Source organism: Festucalex cinctus, chromosome 2 (assembly GCF_051991245.1).
Source record: "Festucalex cinctus isolate MCC-2025b chromosome 2, RoL_Fcin_1.0, whole genome shotgun sequence".
Classification (NCBI taxonomy): domain Eukaryota; kingdom Metazoa; phylum Chordata; class Actinopteri; order Syngnathiformes; family Syngnathidae; genus Festucalex; species Festucalex cinctus.
In genome coordinates, this window is record NC_135412.1 from 39,206,655 (window position 1) to 39,230,868 (window position 24,214).

The 24,214-nt window shown below is 38.3% G+C and overlaps 1 protein-coding gene across 3 annotated transcripts in view; it reads right to left on the reverse strand.

The window, feature by feature from the left end:
- Window positions 1-24,214, reverse strand: part of prex1 (phosphatidylinositol-3,4,5-trisphosphate-dependent Rac exchange factor 1) — a 101,836-nt gene that overhangs the window by 13,715 nt on the left and 63,907 nt on the right. For all 3 annotated transcript variants that reach the window (XR_013282566.1, XM_077515041.1, XM_077515040.1), the window contains exons 12-26: window positions 23,758-23,861; window positions 23,432-23,481; window positions 22,125-22,200; window positions 21,345-21,417; window positions 15,687-15,832; window positions 13,280-13,372; window positions 10,181-10,329; window positions 10,021-10,106; window positions 7,651-7,790; window positions 5,824-5,971; window positions 5,400-5,575; window positions 5,165-5,326; window positions 3,861-4,071; window positions 1,876-2,143; window positions 1,230-1,448 (exon numbers count right to left, since the gene is read on the reverse strand). Coding sequence is in view for 2 of the 3 variants with exons in the window: in XM_077515041.1 (XP_077371167.1) it covers window positions 1,230-1,448; window positions 1,876-2,143; window positions 3,861-4,071; window positions 5,165-5,326; window positions 5,400-5,575; window positions 5,824-5,971; window positions 7,651-7,790; window positions 10,021-10,106; window positions 10,181-10,329; window positions 13,280-13,372; window positions 15,687-15,832; window positions 21,345-21,417; window positions 22,125-22,200; window positions 23,432-23,481; window positions 23,758-23,861 (2,101 nt within the window). In the remaining variant the exon portion in view is untranslated. The remainder of the gene's footprint in view (window positions 1-1,229; window positions 1,449-1,875; window positions 2,144-3,860; window positions 4,072-5,164; window positions 5,327-5,399; window positions 5,576-5,823; window positions 5,972-7,650; window positions 7,791-10,020; window positions 10,107-10,180; window positions 10,330-13,279; window positions 13,373-15,686; window positions 15,833-21,344; window positions 21,418-22,124; window positions 22,201-23,431; window positions 23,482-23,757; window positions 23,862-24,214) is intronic.

Sequence of the window (24,214 nt, forward strand, 5' to 3'; positions counted from 1 at the left end):
GTCTGTCAGAGCAAGCCAGTTTCATCTTGTCTCTTTCTTTTCTAATAATGCAGCTCACAACACTTCACAAGAATGATGATGAATAAATATATTCCCCTGTGTAGCTGTGAATTTATTGTCACACACGTGAGTAAACAAACAAAGCCTGGCCTACATTTTACATCACATCCTATTGCAGTGAGGTAAAGTTCCACATATTGTGGTTGAGCTTTAATGAGAGACTGGGCCAGGAGGCCACACCCTAAACCTTTGGCTCTATTATAGACCGGCCCACCACACCAACAACCAATAACTACATCTTTGTGGGTGGTGGAGGGCGGACCTCAGTGGGGCATACACACTCACACGCACATATCTGGAGTGAGCTCACAACAAGCAAATTACATAACCAGATCAGACCAAAACATTTTGAAGTCATTTTTAGCCCTGCAATCTTAAATTAAAATGCCAACATCTGGAATGAATGGTCAGGCTCCGAAGGGGGGAAATGAGCTGCATTATGGGTTTGTGAAGTCAGTAAAGGAGTTTAAACACTTGCTCATGTTTAATCCAGGTGTGAGACAAGGGTTTCCTGTGTCTCCACTTGACAACCCTTAAGTCATTCCCTTCCAGCCATTTTCACTGAAGCAACCTCCTTCACTCCCGGTTGTTTTACTGGATTTTGACTAATTTTGCAAGGCCCACAGAATACTGTGTTATATTGCTATAAAAACATGGAACCTACCAAAAGAAAGATTAGAGTCTCTTTTTTCATCAGGAAAAAAAAAAAGTACATTTGTTTATGTTTCTGGTTTGCAGCAATTAGCATTAGATCATTATTATTCACAAACTTGTTGACAACACTGAGGAAAAGAGCTTGTTGCAACATGGCACTGGTTGATCTCTTACACTCTGCTGCCACCTGCTGGCCGTTTATTATTGTTTTTTATTAATTTTTTTATTTTATTTTGTAACAATTACCATTGCTTTAAGCGACTTCTTCAGGTCAGAGGCTGTATCAAGGCTTTCTGTATGCGCTAGCATAAAAACAAACAAACAAACAAAAAACATAAAAAACAAATACGTTTTTGGTACCACGGCAATATTTAAAATACGTTTTTATATGTTTTTGGGAGTAAATGAGTTAAGGACTTGTCCACACAATATTTGGAAAATTTTGCAAGTTTAAGTGTGTGTATACATTAGTTGACATTAGAAGCTACTGAAATCTCAAGACATGATTCAGTCACCTGTAGGAATCTCTGTAGCTCATCGTGTCGTGACCCGAATCCTCCTGGTCCTCCTCGTTGACCTTGAAGCAAACCCTTTTGATGCCACCTTGCTCCACTTTGTCCTGATCGCAGCTGTCCTCACAGGGGCTTAAAGAAGGAGGCTGGCCTGGTTCATAGACGGAAGCCTCTCCCCCACCTGTCTGGATCTGTGTGGGCTCAGTGATGGATGACAGGAGACTACACATACACACAAAAAAAAAAAAAAAAAAAAAAAAAAAAAAAAAAAAAAATTTCAGTTAAAAAATAATCTAATTTTAGACTGATAATAATGTAGACTGTGTTATGTCACAAGACAAAGACTCGCAATCAAAAATTTCACTCCCTCCCTTCAGACTCACAATGAGCATGTATTTCTCTCTTCTATTCATGCGCTGGCCGGGCCCATAAATATTTTGGGTCTGAGGAATGTTCTTTTTTTAAATCCTCAGCCTTAAACAAGGCAAAGAGCACAGCGGAAAAAAAAAGCCCAAATGGTGACGTGGGCTTGACAGAATTTTCTAAATATCATTGTGGAGGCAAGACAAGCATAAACGTCGAGGCTAATGTTTTGATAAGATAAGTCAAGACTTCCTGAAGAAGAGAACAATCAACTTTTCCTACTTACACATCTATTTGAGCCACATATTGCTTCATTTCTCTAACAGCAACGTCTAGGCGGCTGTACAAGTGAAGGTAGGCGTCCTGCGTCTCTGTGTCTTCCTGCTTGAGCAAAAAGCTCAAGCCGCCTTCGCCGTGACCTCGGCTGTCCGTCAAACCTTCGCCCCCATTCATGGACTCCTCTCCGTCTTCCCCATCCAGGCCCGAAGAGTTCCAAGAAGGCGCTCCCATGCTTGTCACACAATGCTGGGTGTGTGACATCGGATTCAGTTGGGCTGGATGTAAGAAGAGGAGAGAAGATTAATGCAGAGGATAGAAGGGAAAAAAATATATACAGTGTAGATGACAGCAGAGTAGCGCTGGGTTTCAAAAAATTATTTATCAAACTGATTTTGCCTTTCACAGCCAGATATCAATTTATAAAACCTTAAATCCATCCTTTTAATAAATCTTTTTTTTTCATAAATTGGTGTGAAAATATATTTTAATAGTAAAAAAACAAACAAAACAATATTAATAATAATTTAAAATGTTTTTTGTGTATGTGTGTGTGTCAAAATTGTGTCAAAAAGAATTTCACTTAAAGGCCTATTCTTGTTCAGAATCTTTTAATTTATATTTACAATTACTTAAAAATAAAAATTAAAAATATATAAATATATATATAATAAAAATATAAAATATAGATATGTACAACATAAAAATTGGTACTGCCCGAAAACCTTAACTGAATCGGAAATCAATCCAAGATGTATCATGAATCAAATTGATTTTGGAAATCTGAATCGATACCCAGCCCTACAGCAGAGGCATAAAAAAATAGATCTGAGAAAAATACAATAGAGAACACATGCAAAAAGAGTAGATCATGGAAATGCACAGTAGAGTGCAGTAGCTTGCAGTACATTAGGGTAGAGTAAAATACAACAGAGAGAAGATTACAGTAATGCAGATAAGAGTAAGAGTACTGTATGTTAGATTAGTACAGTTAAGTAGAGTAGAAGATACAATATAGGAGACTGCAGATATGAAAACAAGTAGAATCAAGTACTACAGAGTTAAGTGGGGCAGAGTAGAGAAAACTTGTGGGCTGCGGTGGGTGAAAAACAGACTTGACTGTCTGACATCGATATCCACAACAGATGTTGAAATCTATGAAGTAATACTTTTGTCTGCTTTCCATTTAAGGAAGAGCGTGTTGAGATGCACTCCCGCAGCTGACATTCAGAGTTAACTCAAATGTTTACTTAAGTTAAAAGACAAAACAAGCTGCAGTAACCGGAGAAATCCTGCTTTGGACCAAGAGTGAGTATTATTAGTAACTTGGATATAAAGCAGTGCCTAGTACTCTATTTTTAAAAACCGACATTATTTAGATGAATGAGAACATCTGCTCAATACAACTGTTAAGCAGATGTCTAATGGAGCCCAAGCAAGGCCTGAGGAACAATGCAAGAGTTGTTGTCTAGACATCTTCATTTCATTTACATCTTTTATGAGAGTGGATAAAGTTATTTGACTATTGAGAAAGTCAAAAAGGAACTAGTAATAATAAATTAAAATGCATTTTATAAAGCCTGTATTGCTTTGTGGAAGTAGTGTACCAAGATATTTTTTTCCCCACATCCTATTGCTACATTGGCAAATGGCACTAGTCACTTGTCATATCAATAGCATGAACATGGCTGAGGGCTAATGGGGGTCCAAACAGTGAACCACTTTTCGAGTTTACTATGGGAATTGCTCCAGCAAACTAATGGCATTCCATTCCCTGCACTGTGGGATTTAAATGGCCATAAAGGTCAATTAGCCAGACTGATCGCTGAGCTGCTGTTAAGTCGGCTATTACAACTCGTACCGTCACAGGCTGATCTCGGAGGATTAAAAGGAATATTAAAGTACAGCATTGTTTTGACCACTATAGCTAAAATCGGACAAAATGTTCTGCATTTACAACATTGTGTACAATGACTTATTTAAATAGGATACTACCTTGATCCGGGTCGAGCCCAAACAGAGAGTTCTTCCGTCCAAAGCGGATACTAAAGGTCCTGCCAGCGGAGGTAGCACTTTTGGGGTAGGAAACCTGCATTAGGTTGACGTGGAAGTTGGTAGGAACAAAGTCCATGCAGCTCAGCGGGTGGCTTCGAACGCTAGCTTGCCTGAAGGTGGGCCAGGCCATGTTTCGAAGTTCCAAAGAAAACTGGAAGAAAATATGGGAAACACAGCATTTAGTAATTATGTACGGAGTATTCTTAATTAACACTGAGGCAGAAAAGGGCAATGGCAAATAAGTCCTATAAAACATTTAATGCAAATAGAGTACATGAACAGTAATGAAGGAAAACATACAGTGTGATCGTGAAAAAGATTTGACCTCTTCTCAAATTCGTTTCTCCACTTTGACATTTAAGATTATTGAAAACATGTAAATATCAAAAGATAACTGAAAGTAAACATGAAATGCAGTTTTTAAATGGTGGCTTTATTTATTAAGGGTGGAAAAAACATTCACATCTACATAGCCCTGTGTGAAGAAGTAATTGACGTCTACCAGCCGCCCTTGCCTCATTGAAGATCAACTAATAATGCAACAATTACGAAGAGAATAGACAAAAATTACATCCGTGGTAGAGTTTCAAGGCAAAATAAATAAAAATAATAATAACACTTCTAACTAAAAACAGCATGGGGCTTCCTTGCTTCTCCATGACCTGGATGTCTTCCTGTGAGTCATACAGTCAAAAATTCTGTTGTTTACCAGAAAATCCTGAGAGAGAATGTTTGGTTATCAGTTCATGACTTCACACTTGGGATCTACCGCAGAACACACCAACAAGCCAACTTCTGAATGGGTTAAAAAAAGGAAAAAAAAAAAGATTTTGGAGTGGCTAATCAAAGTAATATGCCATTTATGCCTGAAAACCCTTCAGTGTTGCTGAATTAAAGCAATTCTGCAAGGGAATGTGGGCCAAAATATCTTCCTAAAGATGTGAAAGAATCATTGCCATTTATACAAAACGATTCATTTCACTTGTTGCTCCTGAGGGTGGCCCAACCAGTTATTTGGTTTAAGAGGCCAATTTCACACAGGGCCTTTGAATAGTTTATCCCCTGAATTAATAAAATCACCACTTAGAAACTGCATTTTAACATTGCAAAGTTCAAATTCGTTGGAAAAAATGACACCCTCAACATTCACCGTTGCATAATCGACATTAAAAGGAAGTTTATCTTGAAGGGAAATATGACTAACAAGACAGCAACAATAACCATGCTCAACTCAAGCTCCGTACCTGCTGGTAGCTGCTGATTCGCCATCGGATGCTCTCCAGCTTGGTGTCACAGATCTGCCTGAACTCATACTGTGGCATTGTGACCACTTTGTCATTCTGTGAGATGAGCTGGCTGCAGTTACTAACAAACAGCCTGTCGTCACTACAGAACGCTTCAAGGATCTGTGTGAACAGACAGGAAAGAGTTTCAGGAAATATATTACCGTGTGACACACGCATATGGCCCGCTAACTACCTTAGCAGTGAGGCTAAAGCAGCCTTTGGGCTCCATTATCTTCTCCAGGACATGGCTCTTGATCCCAGCAGTGCTGACGTATTCATAGAGCACGCCGTGTTCCAGGTGGACATTATCCACAGTCAAGTTGACCAGCGGTGTGTCATCTGAGAGGGAAAGGCTTCCCAGTCTATAATCTGTGGGCCATAGAAAATGTAGTAAGACAAACATGAATAGCTATTTTGTGCCCTTTAGCAAAACATCAAACATATGGTCATCGGATTTTAATTGTCCATATACTGTATATGTGCCTCTGGTAATCAAGATAGAAAAATGATGTAACGTAACGGTTGTATTACGATTCAATCTTCAATTAGACAAAAAGCAGCTCTCGTTTAGATGCAAAAATTAAACGGCTACGGGTGGGGGGTATATTGCTGGTCACCTGTTCCATTGGTGCCATTTTCCTCACTGTGATCAGAGCCATTTTCGACAGGGAAAGGCCTGAACGGGCTCTCTTCGTTTTCAGCCGAAGCTCGCTGGTGGCCTTGAAGTTCTTCCACGTCCTCAAAAGCACGGTACACCCACTGACACTGAGGATGCAGTAGAAGAGAGTTGAATTAATAGGTAAACTAGTTAATGAATTAATAACAGATCAAGGGTGTCCAACTTTCCCTAATTTAGATTCAGAATTCCTGTCATCGAAGTATGTGCATATTCACTTAATAAAGTGAATTAAGAAGATGCTCTAACCTAAACTCAGCAGTGCAATCAACCCCAAGAACAACATCCTGATATCAAATGAAGCTGAAAACATTTATTGAAACAAATCCAAAGAGGATTCACACTTTGGCTGAGCCTGCTCATTGAGTGTGAGCGAAGAGGATTTGGAAAGAGAATAGTAGGCGGGGATGACTGAAAGAAAACAAAACACTGCAGTGAACTTAATACCGTCAGGAGACGTCCCACTCTGTCTGAAGCCCTGTGAAAAAGTGCCTGGCACCAGCGACTTCCTGTTACCCAGACGTGAGTCTTGCAGGTTGGATGTTGGCTGAGCACAATGAAGAGTGAACTTCTGAACTCAAACATGACTTAACCAAATACATACTGAAACCGAAACCGTGTTGGCAACAGTGGTTGACAATCCTCCAGAAATATACGTGTTATTTTGAAATATTTGTTTTGTGCACAGTGTTGTGTATCTATCGGACTTAACAACGTTGAATGTGGCAGACACTAATTTATGTGAAAAAAATAGGGCTGGGCTTAAAAAAAAAAAAAAGAATAATTGATATTGAATCGATTTTCTTCTTTGAGCCTGATATTGATTCTTAAAACCATGAATCCACTTTGTATCTTACTGTAATCTTGAAATTTACTGTTCACGTACAATTTAAAAGTAATTCATTACATTTATGAAAGACCTGACTCATTGCACTTTAAGGCAATTCAGAATCTGTACAATTTTTACAATTTACAATTATTAAATTAGAATTATGAAAATATGTCCATCATCCTTGCTGATGTCAATGTTTGTGTAATACTTAAGTGATTATAACGCGTGTTACTTTCATGAATAAACTAAATCATTTGACCAGTTGCTGCCTCTGCAAAATTTAATTTGGAATTTAATGCTCGTGGAATTAATTCATCAATATCGGATTGAAATGAAGTGAATCGAATATCGAACAAACTGAACTCCTGTGAATCTAAATCGAATCGACCATGCGTGTCTTACATGATTGAGTGCACATACATGAAAGCTACATACACGCTACATTTAATGGACACCCGGAAGTAGTAGCATGCATGGAAATATTTGGCCTGCTAATGAACAATAAATTAAACTGTTAAACAACATCTCATGCTGTCATAGCAGCTAACAAAATACAAATTTGGATGTCAGACCTGAGAGATGAAATCGCTTAGCCCTAGCTAAGATGAGGCTAGTACAACATAACATGGATAGATTTAAATTGGACCAAAGAGGAAAAAAAACAACATTTGGGTTCTGCTGTTGGCCAGAGTAATATCAAAGTAAGTCATTGTAAACTCAAAACCTTTTTGGTGGTTCATACAGTAGTTGATAAGTTGTGTTAACAAACCCACGTAGGCTACACTCCGATACGTTTGAATGAGATAAGTAAATGTGGCTCTACCAAGACATGAGTTGTGTATGCCACATAGCTGAATAATGTCATCTTACTTGTGGGGTTACAGTATATGAAATAGTAATAAATCCATGTTTAATTGTACGTGTGCGTCTTCTCACCACATGGGAAAGCTCGAGGTTTGTCTGCTGTGCGCTGAAGTGTTCCAGAACCTCTTGGTAGTCGCTGCGGTTGACGTTGTTGCCGTTGACTTTCAGGATGACCTGACCGGGCTGAAGCCCCGCCCCTGCCGCCTCCCAGCCTGTGTAGAGTGTCAACGAGAGAGGTCAAAGGTGAGATCTGCTAGAGTCATAGAGACAGAACTGCATTGTTAAATAAATAAATTGAGGGCACATGTAAACTGAAACTTTGTTGGATGACCACAGAAAGCAAACTAAAAAACGTGTCAATTGTTGAGGAATAAATCTAAGTTTGAGAGGAATAAGCATTAGAACAATTAATAAAGGTTTACCCTGGTAAGGAATACTATTTCGTATGGGGTTATTGGTTTCATATTGATTTTCTTTTTTTAAATAGTAAAACTCCTGCGATTGGCTGGCAACCTGTCCAGGGTGTACCCCGCCTACTGCCCACGCCAGCTGAGGTAGGCTGTTTTGTTCCAGCAAGAAAACAGACATTCATTTTCTTCACCCCCCCCAACAACAACATGCTGTTCTAATCCACTAATGGCTTTACAGAATGGATGCCCAATCAACACCTCCATTATCTGCCTCTCTCCCATCTAAAAATATCCCTTGCATCACTTCCTCCCTAGGGTGCCAGCAGTTACCTAACTACAACACCGCTGGACCCAATATTGGAAAGAACAGAGGGATTAGGTGATAAATGTTCGATTGCAGTTCAAAACAGCTTTGGTCAGGATTATGTCTATGTAATATACCTAAAGACAGCATAATTAAAAGTGTCTGTGAAGTAGAGTTTGATGTTTTTAAGGGTTTGAAGCTTGACCAAGTGCAGCATGGGTGACAGGTGGTAATAAAAGCCCAATAAAGGCTCACTAACGGTAGGATGGAACAGGTGGCCAACGGCTAGAGTTACCTCATCTTTGCCTTGACTTCAGTTGAGTTATTTGTCTTTTTGACACCATAAACGCTTTCAAAGCATTTAGCAGCAATGATGGTGTCATTGTAAGGATATGCTTGCTGAAATATGTGCACAGATACCCAAACATTGGGGTCCTGTCCCCAAAATATATGAGGCCTGTAATTGAGTTTAGAAAATGTAAATGCAATTACATTTTGGCAGCTGCACACTTGTCATTAGAAAAACTACTTGGACAGTTTACATTCAAGACGTAACAAAACCATATAGACATTTTGTTTTATTATTATTATTGGGTTTTGTGAGCTTTATTTATTACCTTTGCCAAAGGAGGTTATTTCCATCACAAATAATGTGTTACATAAAAGAGAATGATACTGTTTTCCAAGGAGCATCTGTTTCAATTGCAATTTTCAGTGATTTCTTTAATTTTTCTGTGACTGCAATATGAAACCCACGGACAAACATCACTCATCTGCAAGATGCCAGTATTGTGAAAGAGCTAAAACTCCATAATTGGACAAAAAAATGACGTTGGGCTTTATTTGCGTTCTAGTTCCAATACTGTTCTAGTTGACCTCTGAAAGGAAGGGGTTTTTTTTTGCACCGACTTTCACATTAACATATTCCCCAATAGGGCTGCTTGATTATGGAAAAAATAATAATCATGATTATTTTGGCAATAATTGAAATCGCTATTATTCAAATGGTTCTTTCTTTTTTCTTTTTTTTTTTTTTTTGGTACAAAACAATAAAATGTTTAAGCATTTAAAAAATATTAAGACCAATTGAAAGAAATAGAAACACTATAATTATGTAAATTCCTTTTGGACCAAACTGAATTTAGAATACTATATATTTAAAATAATATTTATTTATGTATTTATATATTTATTTATTTTATTATATTATGTTGGCAAAAAATAATTAATTTAAACAACTCACAAATTTGTATTTTTTTTTTATGTTTGGTTATTTTGTAATTGTGGAGTGTAATAATTGAAATTGTAATTGAATTTCGTTAAATTGCACAGCCCTATTCCCCAATATCTCAGTAAGTAATGCATCAATCATATTCCTACATAATGCGGTAACTTAAACTTATGTTATGGTGCAATTTCTTATAATTAGAAAATAATGAATAAGTAATTATAACAATGAAAAAATATCTACTGCACCATATAGTCTATATAAATACAATTGTAATGTTATTTCGATTGTTCCTTTCAAGTATTTCAAATGGCACAAAGTGGTTCAAAATCAGGCAACTGCTGAGATGACTATCTTAATGTGTACTGTGTGGTGCTGATATAAATGAGAAATGTCCAGTCTTGGTGTAGGTATGTGATCAGGTATTCACTAGAGCTTGCCTGCCAGCGGGGAATTCATTTCATAATTCTGCAATCCAGTCAACGGAATCAGTCACTCACCTTTCCTTACAGCGTAGACATGAGGGGGCGCAGAGCCACGTAATCTAAAGGAAAGGCTGTCTGGGTTGTCAGGGACCTTCACAATCCTGGAGGAGAAGTAACCCATTAGACCAAAGCACCCCATACCTGCGTGCATGTGCGTGTGTGTGAGTTTACTTACTCCTTAGCTTTGGTGGTGACGAGCAGTCGCAGGGAACGTCGTATGCAGAAGGCCTGGTTGATCATGGCTTCGACTTCTGCGAAAGGCCTGAGGAACAACAGGTCCTCGTTGATGGTGTGGATCTTCCTGCCCACCTGCAGACCTGCCATCTGGACGGACAGATGGACATGGATGATCTTTTTTATAAGCGGTCAATATGACTACAGTCTGATATATATGTGCATATACTGTATATTTCACATATGCATGGATTCACCTATTTGTAGATTTTAATTTTGTTTTTTGTTTTTTTGGAGGGGGGGTGAGGTGGTGATTGGAGGACTACCCCTCATATTTCATAACAACATGACCTGAATGACCTCCCAACCATCACCAAATAATGACAATTGATCGAATTGTACAACTCATTTCTTCAGTAATTATACTACAATCATGAAATACAATATTACATGATGTAACATCTTGTCCGAAACAACCTTTAACTAACCTTCTACTAATGACACTCGCGCTACATGGCGACCTGCTATAGGCCATGAAATGCGGTCACGTTGTGAGAATGTGTGTGTGTCCAGTGTGAGTCCAGTGTCCTGGACACAGATCCGGAGGGGTGGCCTTGGCCGAGCTGGGGCCCCGACTCTGAATAACGGCCCGGGATGGATGAATGACCGGGAGGAGCAGAGAGGAGTTTGCCTGACTCGATGTAATAGTATCATAGTCAAAGGGCTGTGCGCGTGTGTGTGCGTGCGTGCGTGCGTGAGAACCCCTTTCAAAGCCCCATGGGAATCAGCTGAGCCACATTCACTGTGCTGGCACACAGGCTATGTCACAACTACCAATGGTGTTATTGTAGAGAGGTTGGGGACACTGAGGATGATGAATAAAAGAGCAAGAGGGAATGGAGAAAAGAGAGCAGAGATTGAGGGTTTACTGCAAAAACAGCCCAGAAAGAGATTATCCAGACATTGACAAACAGAGCAATGTGGGAAACTGAAATAACAGAAAGTAATCAACAGAATCAATGAGTGACGGACTTCAGATATTCACAATCTAGATCCATATTCCTACTGGATCCAACTATTGAATATATTCAACAGAACTACACAATTATATTATAACATGCTCTAGAAAACGCTGTCTGAAGCAAAGGAACATTTTCAAACAAATCTGTTGGGGTGTACTCACTGGTGAGCTCTGTTATTTGCCTGCAGGTGCTTCATTTTTTGCATTCTTAATTGCCACACATGTGTAAACAAAGTAAGTAGGTCAATGACTGCAGAACAAAACCATAATAAAACAATTAGCTTATCTTTGATAACAAATGGCGCCTTAAATACTTTGAGTGCCAGACGGCTTACTTTGTGCCACTTACGGTACATTGTATTACATATACATTCTTCTTCTCAAGAACGGAAAGTTGAGCTAAATTCTACTTCTATATGTACTCAGGGCGATGTGGTTTTTGAGTACCGGATTTTCCGCACTATAAGGCGCACCTAAGAGCCTTCAATTTTTTCAAAAGCTGACCATGCGCCTTATAATCCAGTGAGCCTTATATATGGATCAATATTGCGCCGCAACAGGTCTCGCTGTCAAGACGCTATCGGTGACCCCGCAGAAGATCCCGCCATCTTGGATCGCTAGCTAATACTAATACTTTGCCTCAGAGAAAATAATAAAACAGCTGTTTATTCATTTTGGGAGTGAATGGAGTTGTCAGAAAGCTGGTTTGTAATCTATTAATAAAGTTTGACTGACCTATCTGACTGTTTTGTTGACATTCCCTTTAGCGCAGCATCATCTAATGGATGCATAGCGTAACCCCAGCCTCTACTGTAGCTCCTTATATATGGACAAAGCTTTAAAATATGTAATTCATTGAAGGTGCGCCTTATCATTATAAGGCACACCTTCAATGAATGACATATTTTAATGAAATATATAAAATTCAATCAATGCACACGTACAAGTGAACACATCAAAAGAAATGTTACCTAGCTTACAACTGTCAAAACGTGCATGCTCATGAAAGTTAAGTGGAGAATCTGCCACTGCAATGGAACATTTTCATGGCAAACACATAACATTTCACAATTCATGGTTCTGTTGCAAAATAAGGTTTCTGAAAAGGCTTTTACTTTCTTTTTTTTTCTTGTATCAGTCAGAGCTGGATTCAGTGGGTGGAGGCTGTCTGTTTGTGGGGGATGCTATTGACCCCCCCCCCCCCCCAACCCCCACGGTGGCACGTCCAGGGCAAGAAATGAAATTCCTTTGTCTGTGATGAGGTTGCAAAAGTGACAACCGGCCAATAATCGTTACGGAAACGATGTGCAGATGCCCGATATGTGCTCCGGGTGAAGCAACCCTAAAATGTGAGTGTCAAATCTGGTCTTCTGCATACTCTCCCATCAACTTAAACACTTCTTCTCCAGAAGCTGTAATGTGTCAAGCAACCCGTGAAGGTCGAACATGACAATGCACATAAAAACTTGGAGACCACTGATCTGTAGGCACCCCCCCCCTCAAAAAACTTGCTCCTTCTGAGTCAATATGCCGATTGCATTGCTACATAAGGCATTTTCAAATTCAAAATGTGCTTTATCTTTTTTTCACAGATCAGTGACATTTACAAATATCAGGAAAAGTACATGTGCCAAGATTTCTACCCAACCTATGTTTTCAATAAAGCACACCCCTTTGGTGTTTCGGCGCTCATTATGCCATTTGTAGCAGGTGTGAGGATAAAACTTGACGAGTAAATACAAAAAAAAGTGTTACAATAAATAGAGGTGAATAACAATGTTCATACTAATTCAGCCAGACGCATCATCTGCCTATCCAAAAGTACTTTCACAGTCTATTTTGTCCCCCAACCATGAAGGTGACACATTGTATTTTACTTGTTGTGTGTCTTATTTTTGTGACGGGGATCTGAGTGGGTCTGCCCAGTGGCCCAACAGCCAATCACAACAAAGCTCCTCCAGGGAAACAGAAGGAGACAGACAGCAGCCGTCCAAACATTCGACAGCCATTACCTACAGGAACTAATGCCATGGGGCAGGGGGAAGGAACACTGTGTCTGCGTGTGTGTGTGTGAGTTACCTCAGCATGTGTGCCTCTGGTGACAGACTTCACTACAATGGCCTTGTTTTTCTCCTCAATCTCAAAGCCGTAATCCTCCTCCTCGGGGTGAATCTAGCACACACAGATTGAATCACTCAATGTAACCTGTCTAATAGTTACATGCAATATGTCTACCGTTGTTGTTGTTTTTTTTGATCTGCTATATAAAGGTAACCAAAATATTAGAAACACCACTGATAGGGATGCAATGACATACTGAATTTAATACTTTGCAATAAGTACACTGGTCTCTAATGCAGTATGTTTGAAGTTATGCAGCATACGTGTGTGTAATGTACAGCATCTAGCGTCTCTGCTTCTCGTACTCGACTCCCCAGTTAGCGAGGGCTCGATGTTGTCATTAGCAAGTACATTAGCTGGCTTCCAGTAAGCCAGCATTCAGGGCCAGCTTCCTGTTGTACAGCCCTGATAAAATGGAGATGGTGGTGTCAGATGAGAGGAAGATGTCTGTGGTAAATAAAAGTTTCTGAAATGTACCTGGCCCTTGTTGTGTGCAGTGGAGCACAGACATGCTGGAACAGACAGAAAGGGGTTTTGATAACTCGATAACATGAAGAAATAAGACTTATGGAGGATTAAGGAGTCAAGGCCACCCCCTGATTGTTTGACTGTGACTAAATGCTTTTTGACTGCATGGTTCAAGTATCATACCTGAATACAAATTCGGAGCCGTAAATATGTGTTAAATTACATGTTCTGCCGCAATCCAGATATACCCAGTGACAAAGTATGCTGCTTTAAAGAATGTTAGGAGGGTTTCTCTGCTAGGATGCCACAATCATTGTATGCATCTCCATGGAAAGTTAACACTGATGTAACAAGTTACGTGTGGGTAAACCATGAAGGGAAGATCATGGAATGATATTTTAAGCTCCAACTTGGCGAGTTAGTCTTTCCCACCTGAATGCCAGTGGGGACACGTGAAACCTGGGAACATTTTTTATTTTTTTTTCCTTACTAGAATAAAGTTTAATTGCACATCCACTACAGTAGGTGGCAGTAGGGATGTAACGATATAACGATTTTCCAAATATCAGAATATGATATCATCACGATAAGAAGCTCACGATACGATAATTATCACGATATTGTGGGGAGGTTGGCGAGATTTAAAAAGGTCACAATATTGTAAAAAAATAAAAAATAAAAAATTAGCTCATACTAAAAAAAAAAGCACAATATTGTGCTTTTGTACATAACAGCAATGCATATAAACAACCTAAAATCTCTAGTAAGACTTAATATTGAGGCGATACTTACTTGCTAATGCACACATATATTGAGTTCCTCCACATATTGACTTGTTTACAAGCATATTGCATAGGGATTTAACGATAAGTGCAATATCGTGATATTGTGATATTAAAACTGCCACAATATCGTCGTCGTCATGTTCACAATATTTAAATGCAACACATCTGTTAAAAAAAAAGTCAGCTTGATTTCCATTTGTGCAGTTCTAGCAACCTCTCGTGGCTAGTTTTTTTTTTTAGTGCAATTTAAGTTCATTAGGGATGTTTTGGCCATTCTATGTTTTAAAATCAACACTAATTGTCAGATGAAGGGGAATGCAATATGCCTGTAGTGTGAAGCAAGTGCTGTGATTGGTTGGCAACCAGTCCAGGGTGTCCCCCGCCTACTGCCCAGAGCCAGCTGAGATAGGCGCCAGCACCCCCCGCGACCCTTGTGAGGAATAAGCGGTCAAGAAAATGGATGGATGGATGTGAAGCAAGTGAATAAGTGGAGGACATCCCTAATATTACGTTCCCCTTCATCTGACCAATAGCGTGGATTTGTAACATAGAAGGGCCAAAACATGCATTGTGAAAATTAAACTGCACTAAAAAGCTAAAGGGGGGCGTGAAATATTTTCTTCTTCCTTTGGGACATTAAAAAATAATTGAGAAGCAGTGCTGCAATCATTTTTTAATAAGGTACAATGACTTTTCCCTTCATGAAAAGTGGACCAGCAAATGGTGGTATAGTGAAAGAAACCAGTTCTCTTTTGTTTTAATATATATTTTAGAGTAATACTGTGGAATGTGCATGTGTACACATATATATTGATCTCCTGGCCTATTTTTTATTTACTTATTAGTTTTTTTTTGTGTGAATCTCTCGTTTTTTGTTCATGCCAACACAGCCAGTCCTTTCTTAACTGTGTTGTACAAAACAAAACAACAACAAAAACATTCTTCCATAAATTGTCAAGGAAAAAGATTATACCCCATAAATTGTGCCTTGCAACAAGTAACTACATCAGCGGTGGACGAGACCAACCATTGTCCAGTCTGCTTCATCAGCCCCTTCGTGTGCCTTTGTATCTTTTTCACATACTTTACCTCAAATATATTTTGAAACTCACCACAAGAGACTTGACTAAGATGTTCTCGATGAGCTTGAAGTCATTCCGCTGGAGCTGTTTGCTCTTTGAGCTGGTTCCTTCTGTCTCCTCGTCTGCGTAGAAGCGGAAGAACTGAGACTCGTCTTTGAACTCGCTCTTCTCCAAAACTGAGGGGGAGACGCAAAATATGATGATGAGGGAAAACAGTACATATTACAGCAAAAGATGACAGCATGGAGTGGCACAGAAGGAGGTTAGCGTGTCTGCCTCACTGTTGAAGTGTTTTGTGCTTAGCTTGGGCCTTTCTGCGTGGAATGTATTGAATTGTATGTTCTCCCCTTGCTTGTGTTGGTTTTACCAGGGTAACCTTGATCCCTCCCTTAATCCCAAAAGCATGCTTGTTCGGTGAAATGAAGACTCCAGTCTAAATTGCCCAAGTGTGAATTAAGTTTGACAGATGACAGCGAGTATGTGCACCTGTTACCCAAAAGGCAACTTGTCCAAGATGTACCAAAACTCATAAATGACACTTAACAGGCTAAGTGGAAGAAAATGGATGAATGGCTGCATCACTGTGTTTACTGAAAGTAAAGCTATGTTGTTAATTAATTAACTGCTAATTTTGATCTTTATCCACATTTGCACCAAAATTTTATTGGGTCATTTCTTGATCCATGTTCCACGCCTGTATAATATTACATTGAAATTTGCAGAATCCTGCTAGCTAAATCGGTACCTGACCAGCCAACCAATTAATGGTGATCATAACCTTTTCGTCTTGCCTATAGGTAAAATAGGTAAAAAAATAAAAATAAAATTACATATATATATATATATATATATATATATATATATGGAATTTTATGTATTTATTTTTTTATTTATTTTATTTTATTTATTTTTTATTTTTAGATATATTATTTTTCATTATTTATTTATACAAGTTATATATTGTAATACTTAGTGTAAAAGAAAATGCTTGTTAACTCATAGAAAAACAATCCATTACTTTATTATTTTTAAGTGTTTATGTATACATACTCATACAGAAACAGAGAGAGAGAGAGAGAGAGAGAGAGAGAGAGAGATTGTTTGTATTAAGAGAGATATACTTACTATCCTGATATATATGAATAAATCAAAATGCTGTAGGTTTTATATAAAAAAGAATATATTTGGTCCCCGTCTAATCTAAGCAGAGTAAAATACACAGTTGGAAGAGAGTAAAATATTCATACTAAATATTAGGGGTGTGAATTGCCTAGTACCTGACGATTCGATTCGTATCACGATTCACAGGTCACGATTCGATTCGATACCGATTAATCCCGATACGAATGGTCACGATTCGATACCGATTAATCCCGATACTAATTTATAAGTCGATTGTTGCGATTTTTTCCATTCATATTTAGAAAATACTAATCAGTAAGCTTGTAGAGTGTAAGATTTATATGAAAATGTATTATTTATTTATCTGAAATTTCAGTCTTATAGAGGTTGTAATCTGTTTCATGTTTGAACAGCATTAAAATAAAAATATTAAGGCTTAATGTGCCGTTCATATAACATTCTTCCATGCTCAAGGTGTGAATCCTAAAAAAAAAAAAAAAAAAAAAAAAAAAAAAAAAAAAAAAAAAAAAATCGATTCTGCCGATTATTGAATCGATTCGAGAATCGCGCGATGTAGTATCGCGATATATCGCCGAATCGATTTTTTTTAACACCCCTACTAAATATAAATGTAAAGTAAAAAGTGTAAATTGTACTCTGTTTAGACTGGAACCAAATATAGTATTTTTAGAGTAAATTGTACTCTACAAAATGTACTATTTATTTCCATTATAATGTACATTGTGCTTTTTTTTTTTTTTTTTTTTTTTTTTGGAATGTTGGTTAGAGTTACAGTGCATGTAAGCATGTGGTTGCCTTGGCAAAAATTTGTGTTGAGACAAGAGTCAGTGTTTAACACACGAACACAAATCAATCTTACAAGTGCACAAATCTTCACATTAAGGCCTTATTGGCTGACTGATGCCGACACTAATGTGTATTATAAGCCAAAACAGGGCATAGCTGGCAGAACTCTCTGGGGGGGACTCAAAAAGCAGCAGCCTGTGCAATGTGTTAGTTCATCTCACTGCTTCTGCTCAGTGTCGCTCAAACACATGGGGCCACTCAAACAGGTGAGCACGACATTATAAACACAATTTTTTTTTTGTCATGTTGCACATTTCCATGTGGTATAGTCATGCATGAGCAACACTTGCACAACACTTCACTGATGGGATTTACTTTTACAATATTTTGCATCAGTTCCGTGCACAAGCATGGACATATCACAACACAATTGTACAACAGTTGCCAAGGCATGCCGAGCATGACTCTCAAATTGTTTATGGATCTCAACATGTTCGACCACAAAATATTGTGTCATGTCTGCCTGTGACCTAACAACTTCAGCTTTAGTCAGAGCATTAACATCTGAGTTACGTTCATTATTTAGCAAAGGGAAATTGATGTTCCAGTTCTTGTATTGGATTTGAAGTGCAACAGATAGAAAAATGAAAAAAAAAAGACAGAATTCATCTGGCGGTCTTGCGTTAAGTCATAACCAACGTTTGATGTGTTTGTGTGTACGCCTGATGTGCGTTTAGATGAAATAATGTGTAAACAGATGTAAAAAAAACATCAGGCTACACAGAGCCAAGTGTACCCAGCTGTTGTGCGGTTTAAAAAGCACCTGGCACTCCGAGGTCCATCCAATTCCATAAACTGATTACACACACACACGCTGACGTTGATCTTGTGCCACCTCAAACCAACGTGAGTTATTTCCTCTGAGTCATAGAGGCTGTGGCCTCATAATGACAATTATTCAACTGGAGGGTGTGCAGCATGCTCAGTTAAACAAGCAAAGAATTATGTCATGCACAATGATGCTCAACTGCAACAATATTAGCACACAATAAACAAATATTTTTACGCCAAAATTGTCATGCGATGTTTCAGAAACGAAAAACAATAGAAGACTCCAGCTTGGAGAGTACATTTAAGATGGGCTTGTTTTTTAACAAGCTCTTTTGTGCCTCAAGTTTCTTTTATATATCTGGATACATTGATCAACTAGTCAAAGATTTTGTTCTAATTTTATATGATCTACACTTTGTTCTCAAATTCTATATCGAGCAATTCATTTATAGATTTTCAGAGCTGCCTGTGTGGAGGTCAAGAGAAGCAGATGTTCAGGGTTAGGCTGAAGGAGATAATTACGCTTAAGCGAAGGTTTCCTGGCGCCTGTCACACATGGTTCAACGCCTCATGTTTTGCTTTTCAGCAATCACATTACCTGTTTTGCACCACAACACAGCAGAAACTGCGCAGGAAGTCTTATGACAACCAAGAAGAATGAAGAACTAGGTAAAGGGCGACAGATGTGCTGACTAAAGTGAAAGTGACTGAAGAGAAAAAGGTTATGACCCTGAAGGTAAAAAGAAAAAATGGACACACCAGAACAGGTCACGCTTCAAAACAGAAGGTAGCAGGGTGAATGCTTATACCTGGACATCTACAGTGTATTCGTAGCATGCACTTATTCATTGGGATTTCATATAGGTACTGTAAATAATAGAAATGTATAAAGTAGAAACATGTTTTCTAATTGACTCAATCAGTATGCAAAGCATTCAAAAAATGTCTATGCTAGGTTTTTAAAATGTGCCATTTTAAGCATTCTCTGTCACTACATTTGCATTATAAAAGAATCAGCAATTAAAGTTTCATTTCCATACATAATAAATGTTGTATGGGAAGTAGAAGCACTGCAATTCTTTGCTTGTTACCACAACAGAAATGCATCAATACAGGAGGAGGTTGTTGGTTTACGCCCTATAGATTTTCAAGGTTATAAACATCAGGTAATTACTTTGCACAGCAGCATAAGAATACATTGTTTGGCAACACTAGGAGCGTGATTTGTTTCCAAACAAATATTTTGCGACTTTAGCGTAGTGATATAACACGTTGCAAAATTTGGTTTTCGCTGCCGTTGTAGGAACTAAACTCGAGCATAAACAAAACAAAGCTTCTTTGTAAATGTGTCATTTTTAAAAACACGAATTGCAGTCCTCAAACTTTGGCAGTCAGGCAAACATTACTTCTTTAAATGGGCCTTCATTTTCAAACGTAGCCTTGAGGGGGGTTGCCGTGGTTTAGTGGAACAACCCAGACAGCACTGTAGCTAATCTAAACAAACTCTGGCTAGGATGCACTGCTAATACTGTTTATGTTCAACATACAGAGCTGGAGGCGAAGCCATCACACTACAGTGTGGGCAAAAAGATTTAAGATCTTATTCTTATAACACATGCCCTTTCTGTTCCCAAAATTAGGGTCAGGGCCAAAAACATTTTCAGGCCAGTTTTTATTGGATGGGTTGTCTGTGTGAAATGCCATATTCATCCTTGAGTAAACGCAATATTTCTTTCCTGAAGAGCTTTTCTATTATGTTCACTTGACGACGGGTCTTTTTTTTTAAGCATATTTTTTGAGTATGCTGGCATTTTGTCTTCACTCAAATTCCAGCCAGTTGGCAAATTGCTTTTAGACTCAGACTTTTCAGGAAAGACATTTTGAGAATGGAAAAAAAAAACTAAACTTTGTGACCTTTGTGTGTAATTTTCAGAACATTACACTTTGTACCATGACCTCTTTTTCTTTAGTCTTATTTGTAGGGCTGTCAAAGTTAAAGCGTTAATAGATTAATTAATCACAGAAAAATGTCGCATTAATCACGTATTAACACATTAATTGCACTATTTTTTTTTTTGACCGCATTTGAGCCTTGAACGTAACCACGGATGGTTACATTAATAAAGGCTGCACAGGTCAGTGATGAGGTCAATGCACGGCATTTCCTACGCCTGTTGTTCCAAAATGAGCGGGGTGGCTCCAGTTGGTGTGCTCGGTGGTAGATTTTGCTTTGAAAAACACCCCGACGGGAATTTAGATAAAACAAAAGTAATTTGCGTTTAATTAATTAATAATTACTGAATTGCACCCAACTGATATGATGCCGTTACGTTTTGAGCAATACACGCATGCATGCAATTGTGTACATGCATTTAATCAATGTTTGCAAATGACATTCAGAAAATAAAATGCGTTAATGTCAAAATATTATGGTATTTTATATTTATTTTATAATAGGCGAATATGTGACTAATTTAGCTGATTAATCGTGATTAATCAAACTTAAAAAGTGTGATTGATAAATCAGACTAAAAATTGTAATCATTTGACAGCACTACTTATTTGATAACCACCGTGTTTAAAATAAATACATTTGGCACCATGGTAAAACTTGCTGGCTCTGCAACACACTTCCTTTCTAACGGTATTACCGGTACAACATGAAAAATGCACATTTTACAGCAATATAATGTGAAGCAAAAAACGGAATTAGAACTGAATGAATTGTTTGAGATACTGCTTGTCAAATGAGACATGTAACCTTTGGCAATGTTTATGTAGATTATTTGTATAGCTTCAAAGCAACTACGGACATATTTATAAATTAATTCTACAGCAATCACTGAAATTATGGGGCTTTTCTACTAATTTACAGTTGCTTTGTACAGAATCCATCTAAACTCATGTGTAAGCAGAGGTTAAACTGACCGTGATGCAAGAAGCCATTGTTGCAGAGACCCACACCGAGCGTCACCGCATCCTCTCGTGTCGAGCAGTCTCCCTGGGAAACGATGACGCACATTGTCATTCAATGGTATCACCTGCTTACATATTCACACACCTTGACACACGACGGATTACAAAACCGTGGGGCATCAAATATTTTTTGCAGTCAACATAATGGTGTTTACGAAATGTATGCATGAAAAAATCTGGTAAACATCAGGAGGTTGTTACTATTTGTTTAAGTCAAGTCAATGAATGAGCTGGCTTTATTATTCAAAATTATACTTTAGAGGAGACATATGGACTATTTTTACCATTCAAAAAAGTCCCTAGGTGTCTTGCCATGTCGATATGCTTTTGCCAAGCTACCCGAAGGATCAAGAATTACAACACTTTTGACCCTTATTAAATCGCATCTTTTGAGGTTGTGATCCTGTCTCATGCAAAGGAGCCTCTGCACAACTGCCCTCCCTCTATTGCGGGGTTTGCAACGTACGAATGACTTTGTGTTACCATGACGCTTGTGCATAAGCGAAAAAAAAGCATCCCAGAGCCTGAAGAAAAGAGCCAGCGCCCACAAAGATTTTAAAAGACTCGATTGTATTTTCACACGTGCAGGCAACACGTCACCACCAAATCTCCAAATTGCATATGTCAATTACAGTAGCGGATCCGTGCACGTGGTGCATGCAGCGACATGCACGGAAGGTAAGTGCGTACTTCCAGGGGGAGCCCTGGAGCAAAGCAACATAATGACAGTACCTGTGAGAGGAGCCAATCCACGAGTTTGCAAGCAGGCACCACAGATTTAAATGTTTTCAAATGATGGTCTCTGTCCCTAAAGAAACAAAAGATAACCACAAATTTGTTTTTTGTTTTTTTTTCATACAATGTAAGTGCAATCACAAAGTTGGCATTTGTCAAATGAAACCAAAGAAATACAAACGTTTTATATTTTGCTGAACTAAGCATACTTGGATAGTTTAAAAAACAAATAAATAAAAAATCTGTCATTTTCATGTTAGGTTTTTTTTTCCTTCAATTTTTATCATATACAAATGAACTAAATTGGTTTTGTGTCTTTAGCTATACAAAAACAACAAATTTGACTCCATGCAAGGGGTCATTTATTCTCATAATTTATGACTTTTTCAGTGAAGTTTGTCATATTTAACATAGGTTTTCAATCTTCACTCAACAAGTGTGAAACCGACGTATCCACTAGGGCTGGGTATTGCCGCCGACCTCACGATAAGATACATATCACGATACAGGGGTCACGATACGATACGTATCACGACACAGGGGTCACGATACGATAAGTATCGCGATACATATGTATCCCAATACATGATCTTCAAGGCGATAAGTATCCCGATATTTTACATTAATTTACTTGCATTTTATAATAACAGTCATATGTATACCTAAAGGATATGTTTATTATGCTAGATGACAAAAATGTTTTTGCGACTAGCTCTTCTGGTTTACCACCAAGCGGCATGCCTGCTCTAAATGTGTACGCACTGCAGAGCAAGGAGCATTTTTCACAGACACACCGGGAAAATTTATTAAAAGGCATGAGCCGATATGAGTAAAAATATCAAAGTATTAAAATTACACAGTGTCCAATCACTGGTGAGCTATTTTTGCATTAATTGAAGGCAATTAACTTCAAAGATGCTGCTGGTTTTTATTTTTTAGGTACAATGCAATCTGCAAAGGCAAATGTTAACTGCCTATTTAAAGTTAACGAGCAGTATCGATTCTAACACCTGCGTATCGATACGTGTATTGTAATGAGGCCGGCAACGATATATTGCTGAGCACACCCCTAGTAGACAGACACATTATCAAATGTAGGGCAGTCTAAAATTTTATGTTTGCACCAATGCAACCCTGAATAGTGTAATCAGACAGAGGAGGGATGAATGGCTGAATGTATGCTTAAATTGGCAATGAACTTTTGATTCACTATTCTTCTCTGTTGCGACTTAATTTCTTTTCAAAGTCAGACAAACTTTGCAGAGAAAGAAAAATAGAGCGCAAGGAAATGGGCAGGTACTTACTTGATGACGGGCATGTAGAGGCTGTGGAGACGGCAGTACAGCCTGACGCCCTAAAAGAGAAGACCCACGGTGCCATTGAGTCAGAGAACATTACACACCTTTGATAAACAAGCACACAAATGGCATCAAGAAGAAATTTTTAGCCGAGGTGCCCTGAGGCAAGTCTTTTAGAGAGCATACATCAAACCTAATGTTGCCAAATCAGATTAAAGAACAGAAATTGGTGCCATGGGGGATAACACAGAAGTGATTACCTCATTTGTGTTTTATTTGAAAAACAGTACAGAGTGAAAGTGGTGACAAAAGTGACAGATGAAATGAGACACCTTTGACATGATATCCTCCATCTCGCTGCGGGCTTTGTAGGTGCCATCGTCGTAGCGGAAACGGTACAAAACTTGCTCATTTTTGAACTGATGCTTGTCTGATACTGAAATGACACCAAAGCGGGAAAAAAAAACAATCAGTGAAAACACTTTCCAATAAACATTATAAATGTTAAAAAGGAGAAATTATTTATTAATTTATTTTTCAAATCCTGGATGTGATTTTTTTCCCATCCAGAACTTGGACTGAATTGTGTTCACCCTTAAAGGTTCCACTTTATTTCCTGATAAACTCTCAATGAAAAAACGATGACAATTGATGTGAGGATAAGAAGCAAAGCGATAACTTCTGAGGAAAACACAGTTGTAAATTCACGACTGGGCTCAAATGTTCACCTTGGCAGACAGTTATCAATTTCCATCAACTTCCTCCGAGCAATTTATTGCTTTTAAACAC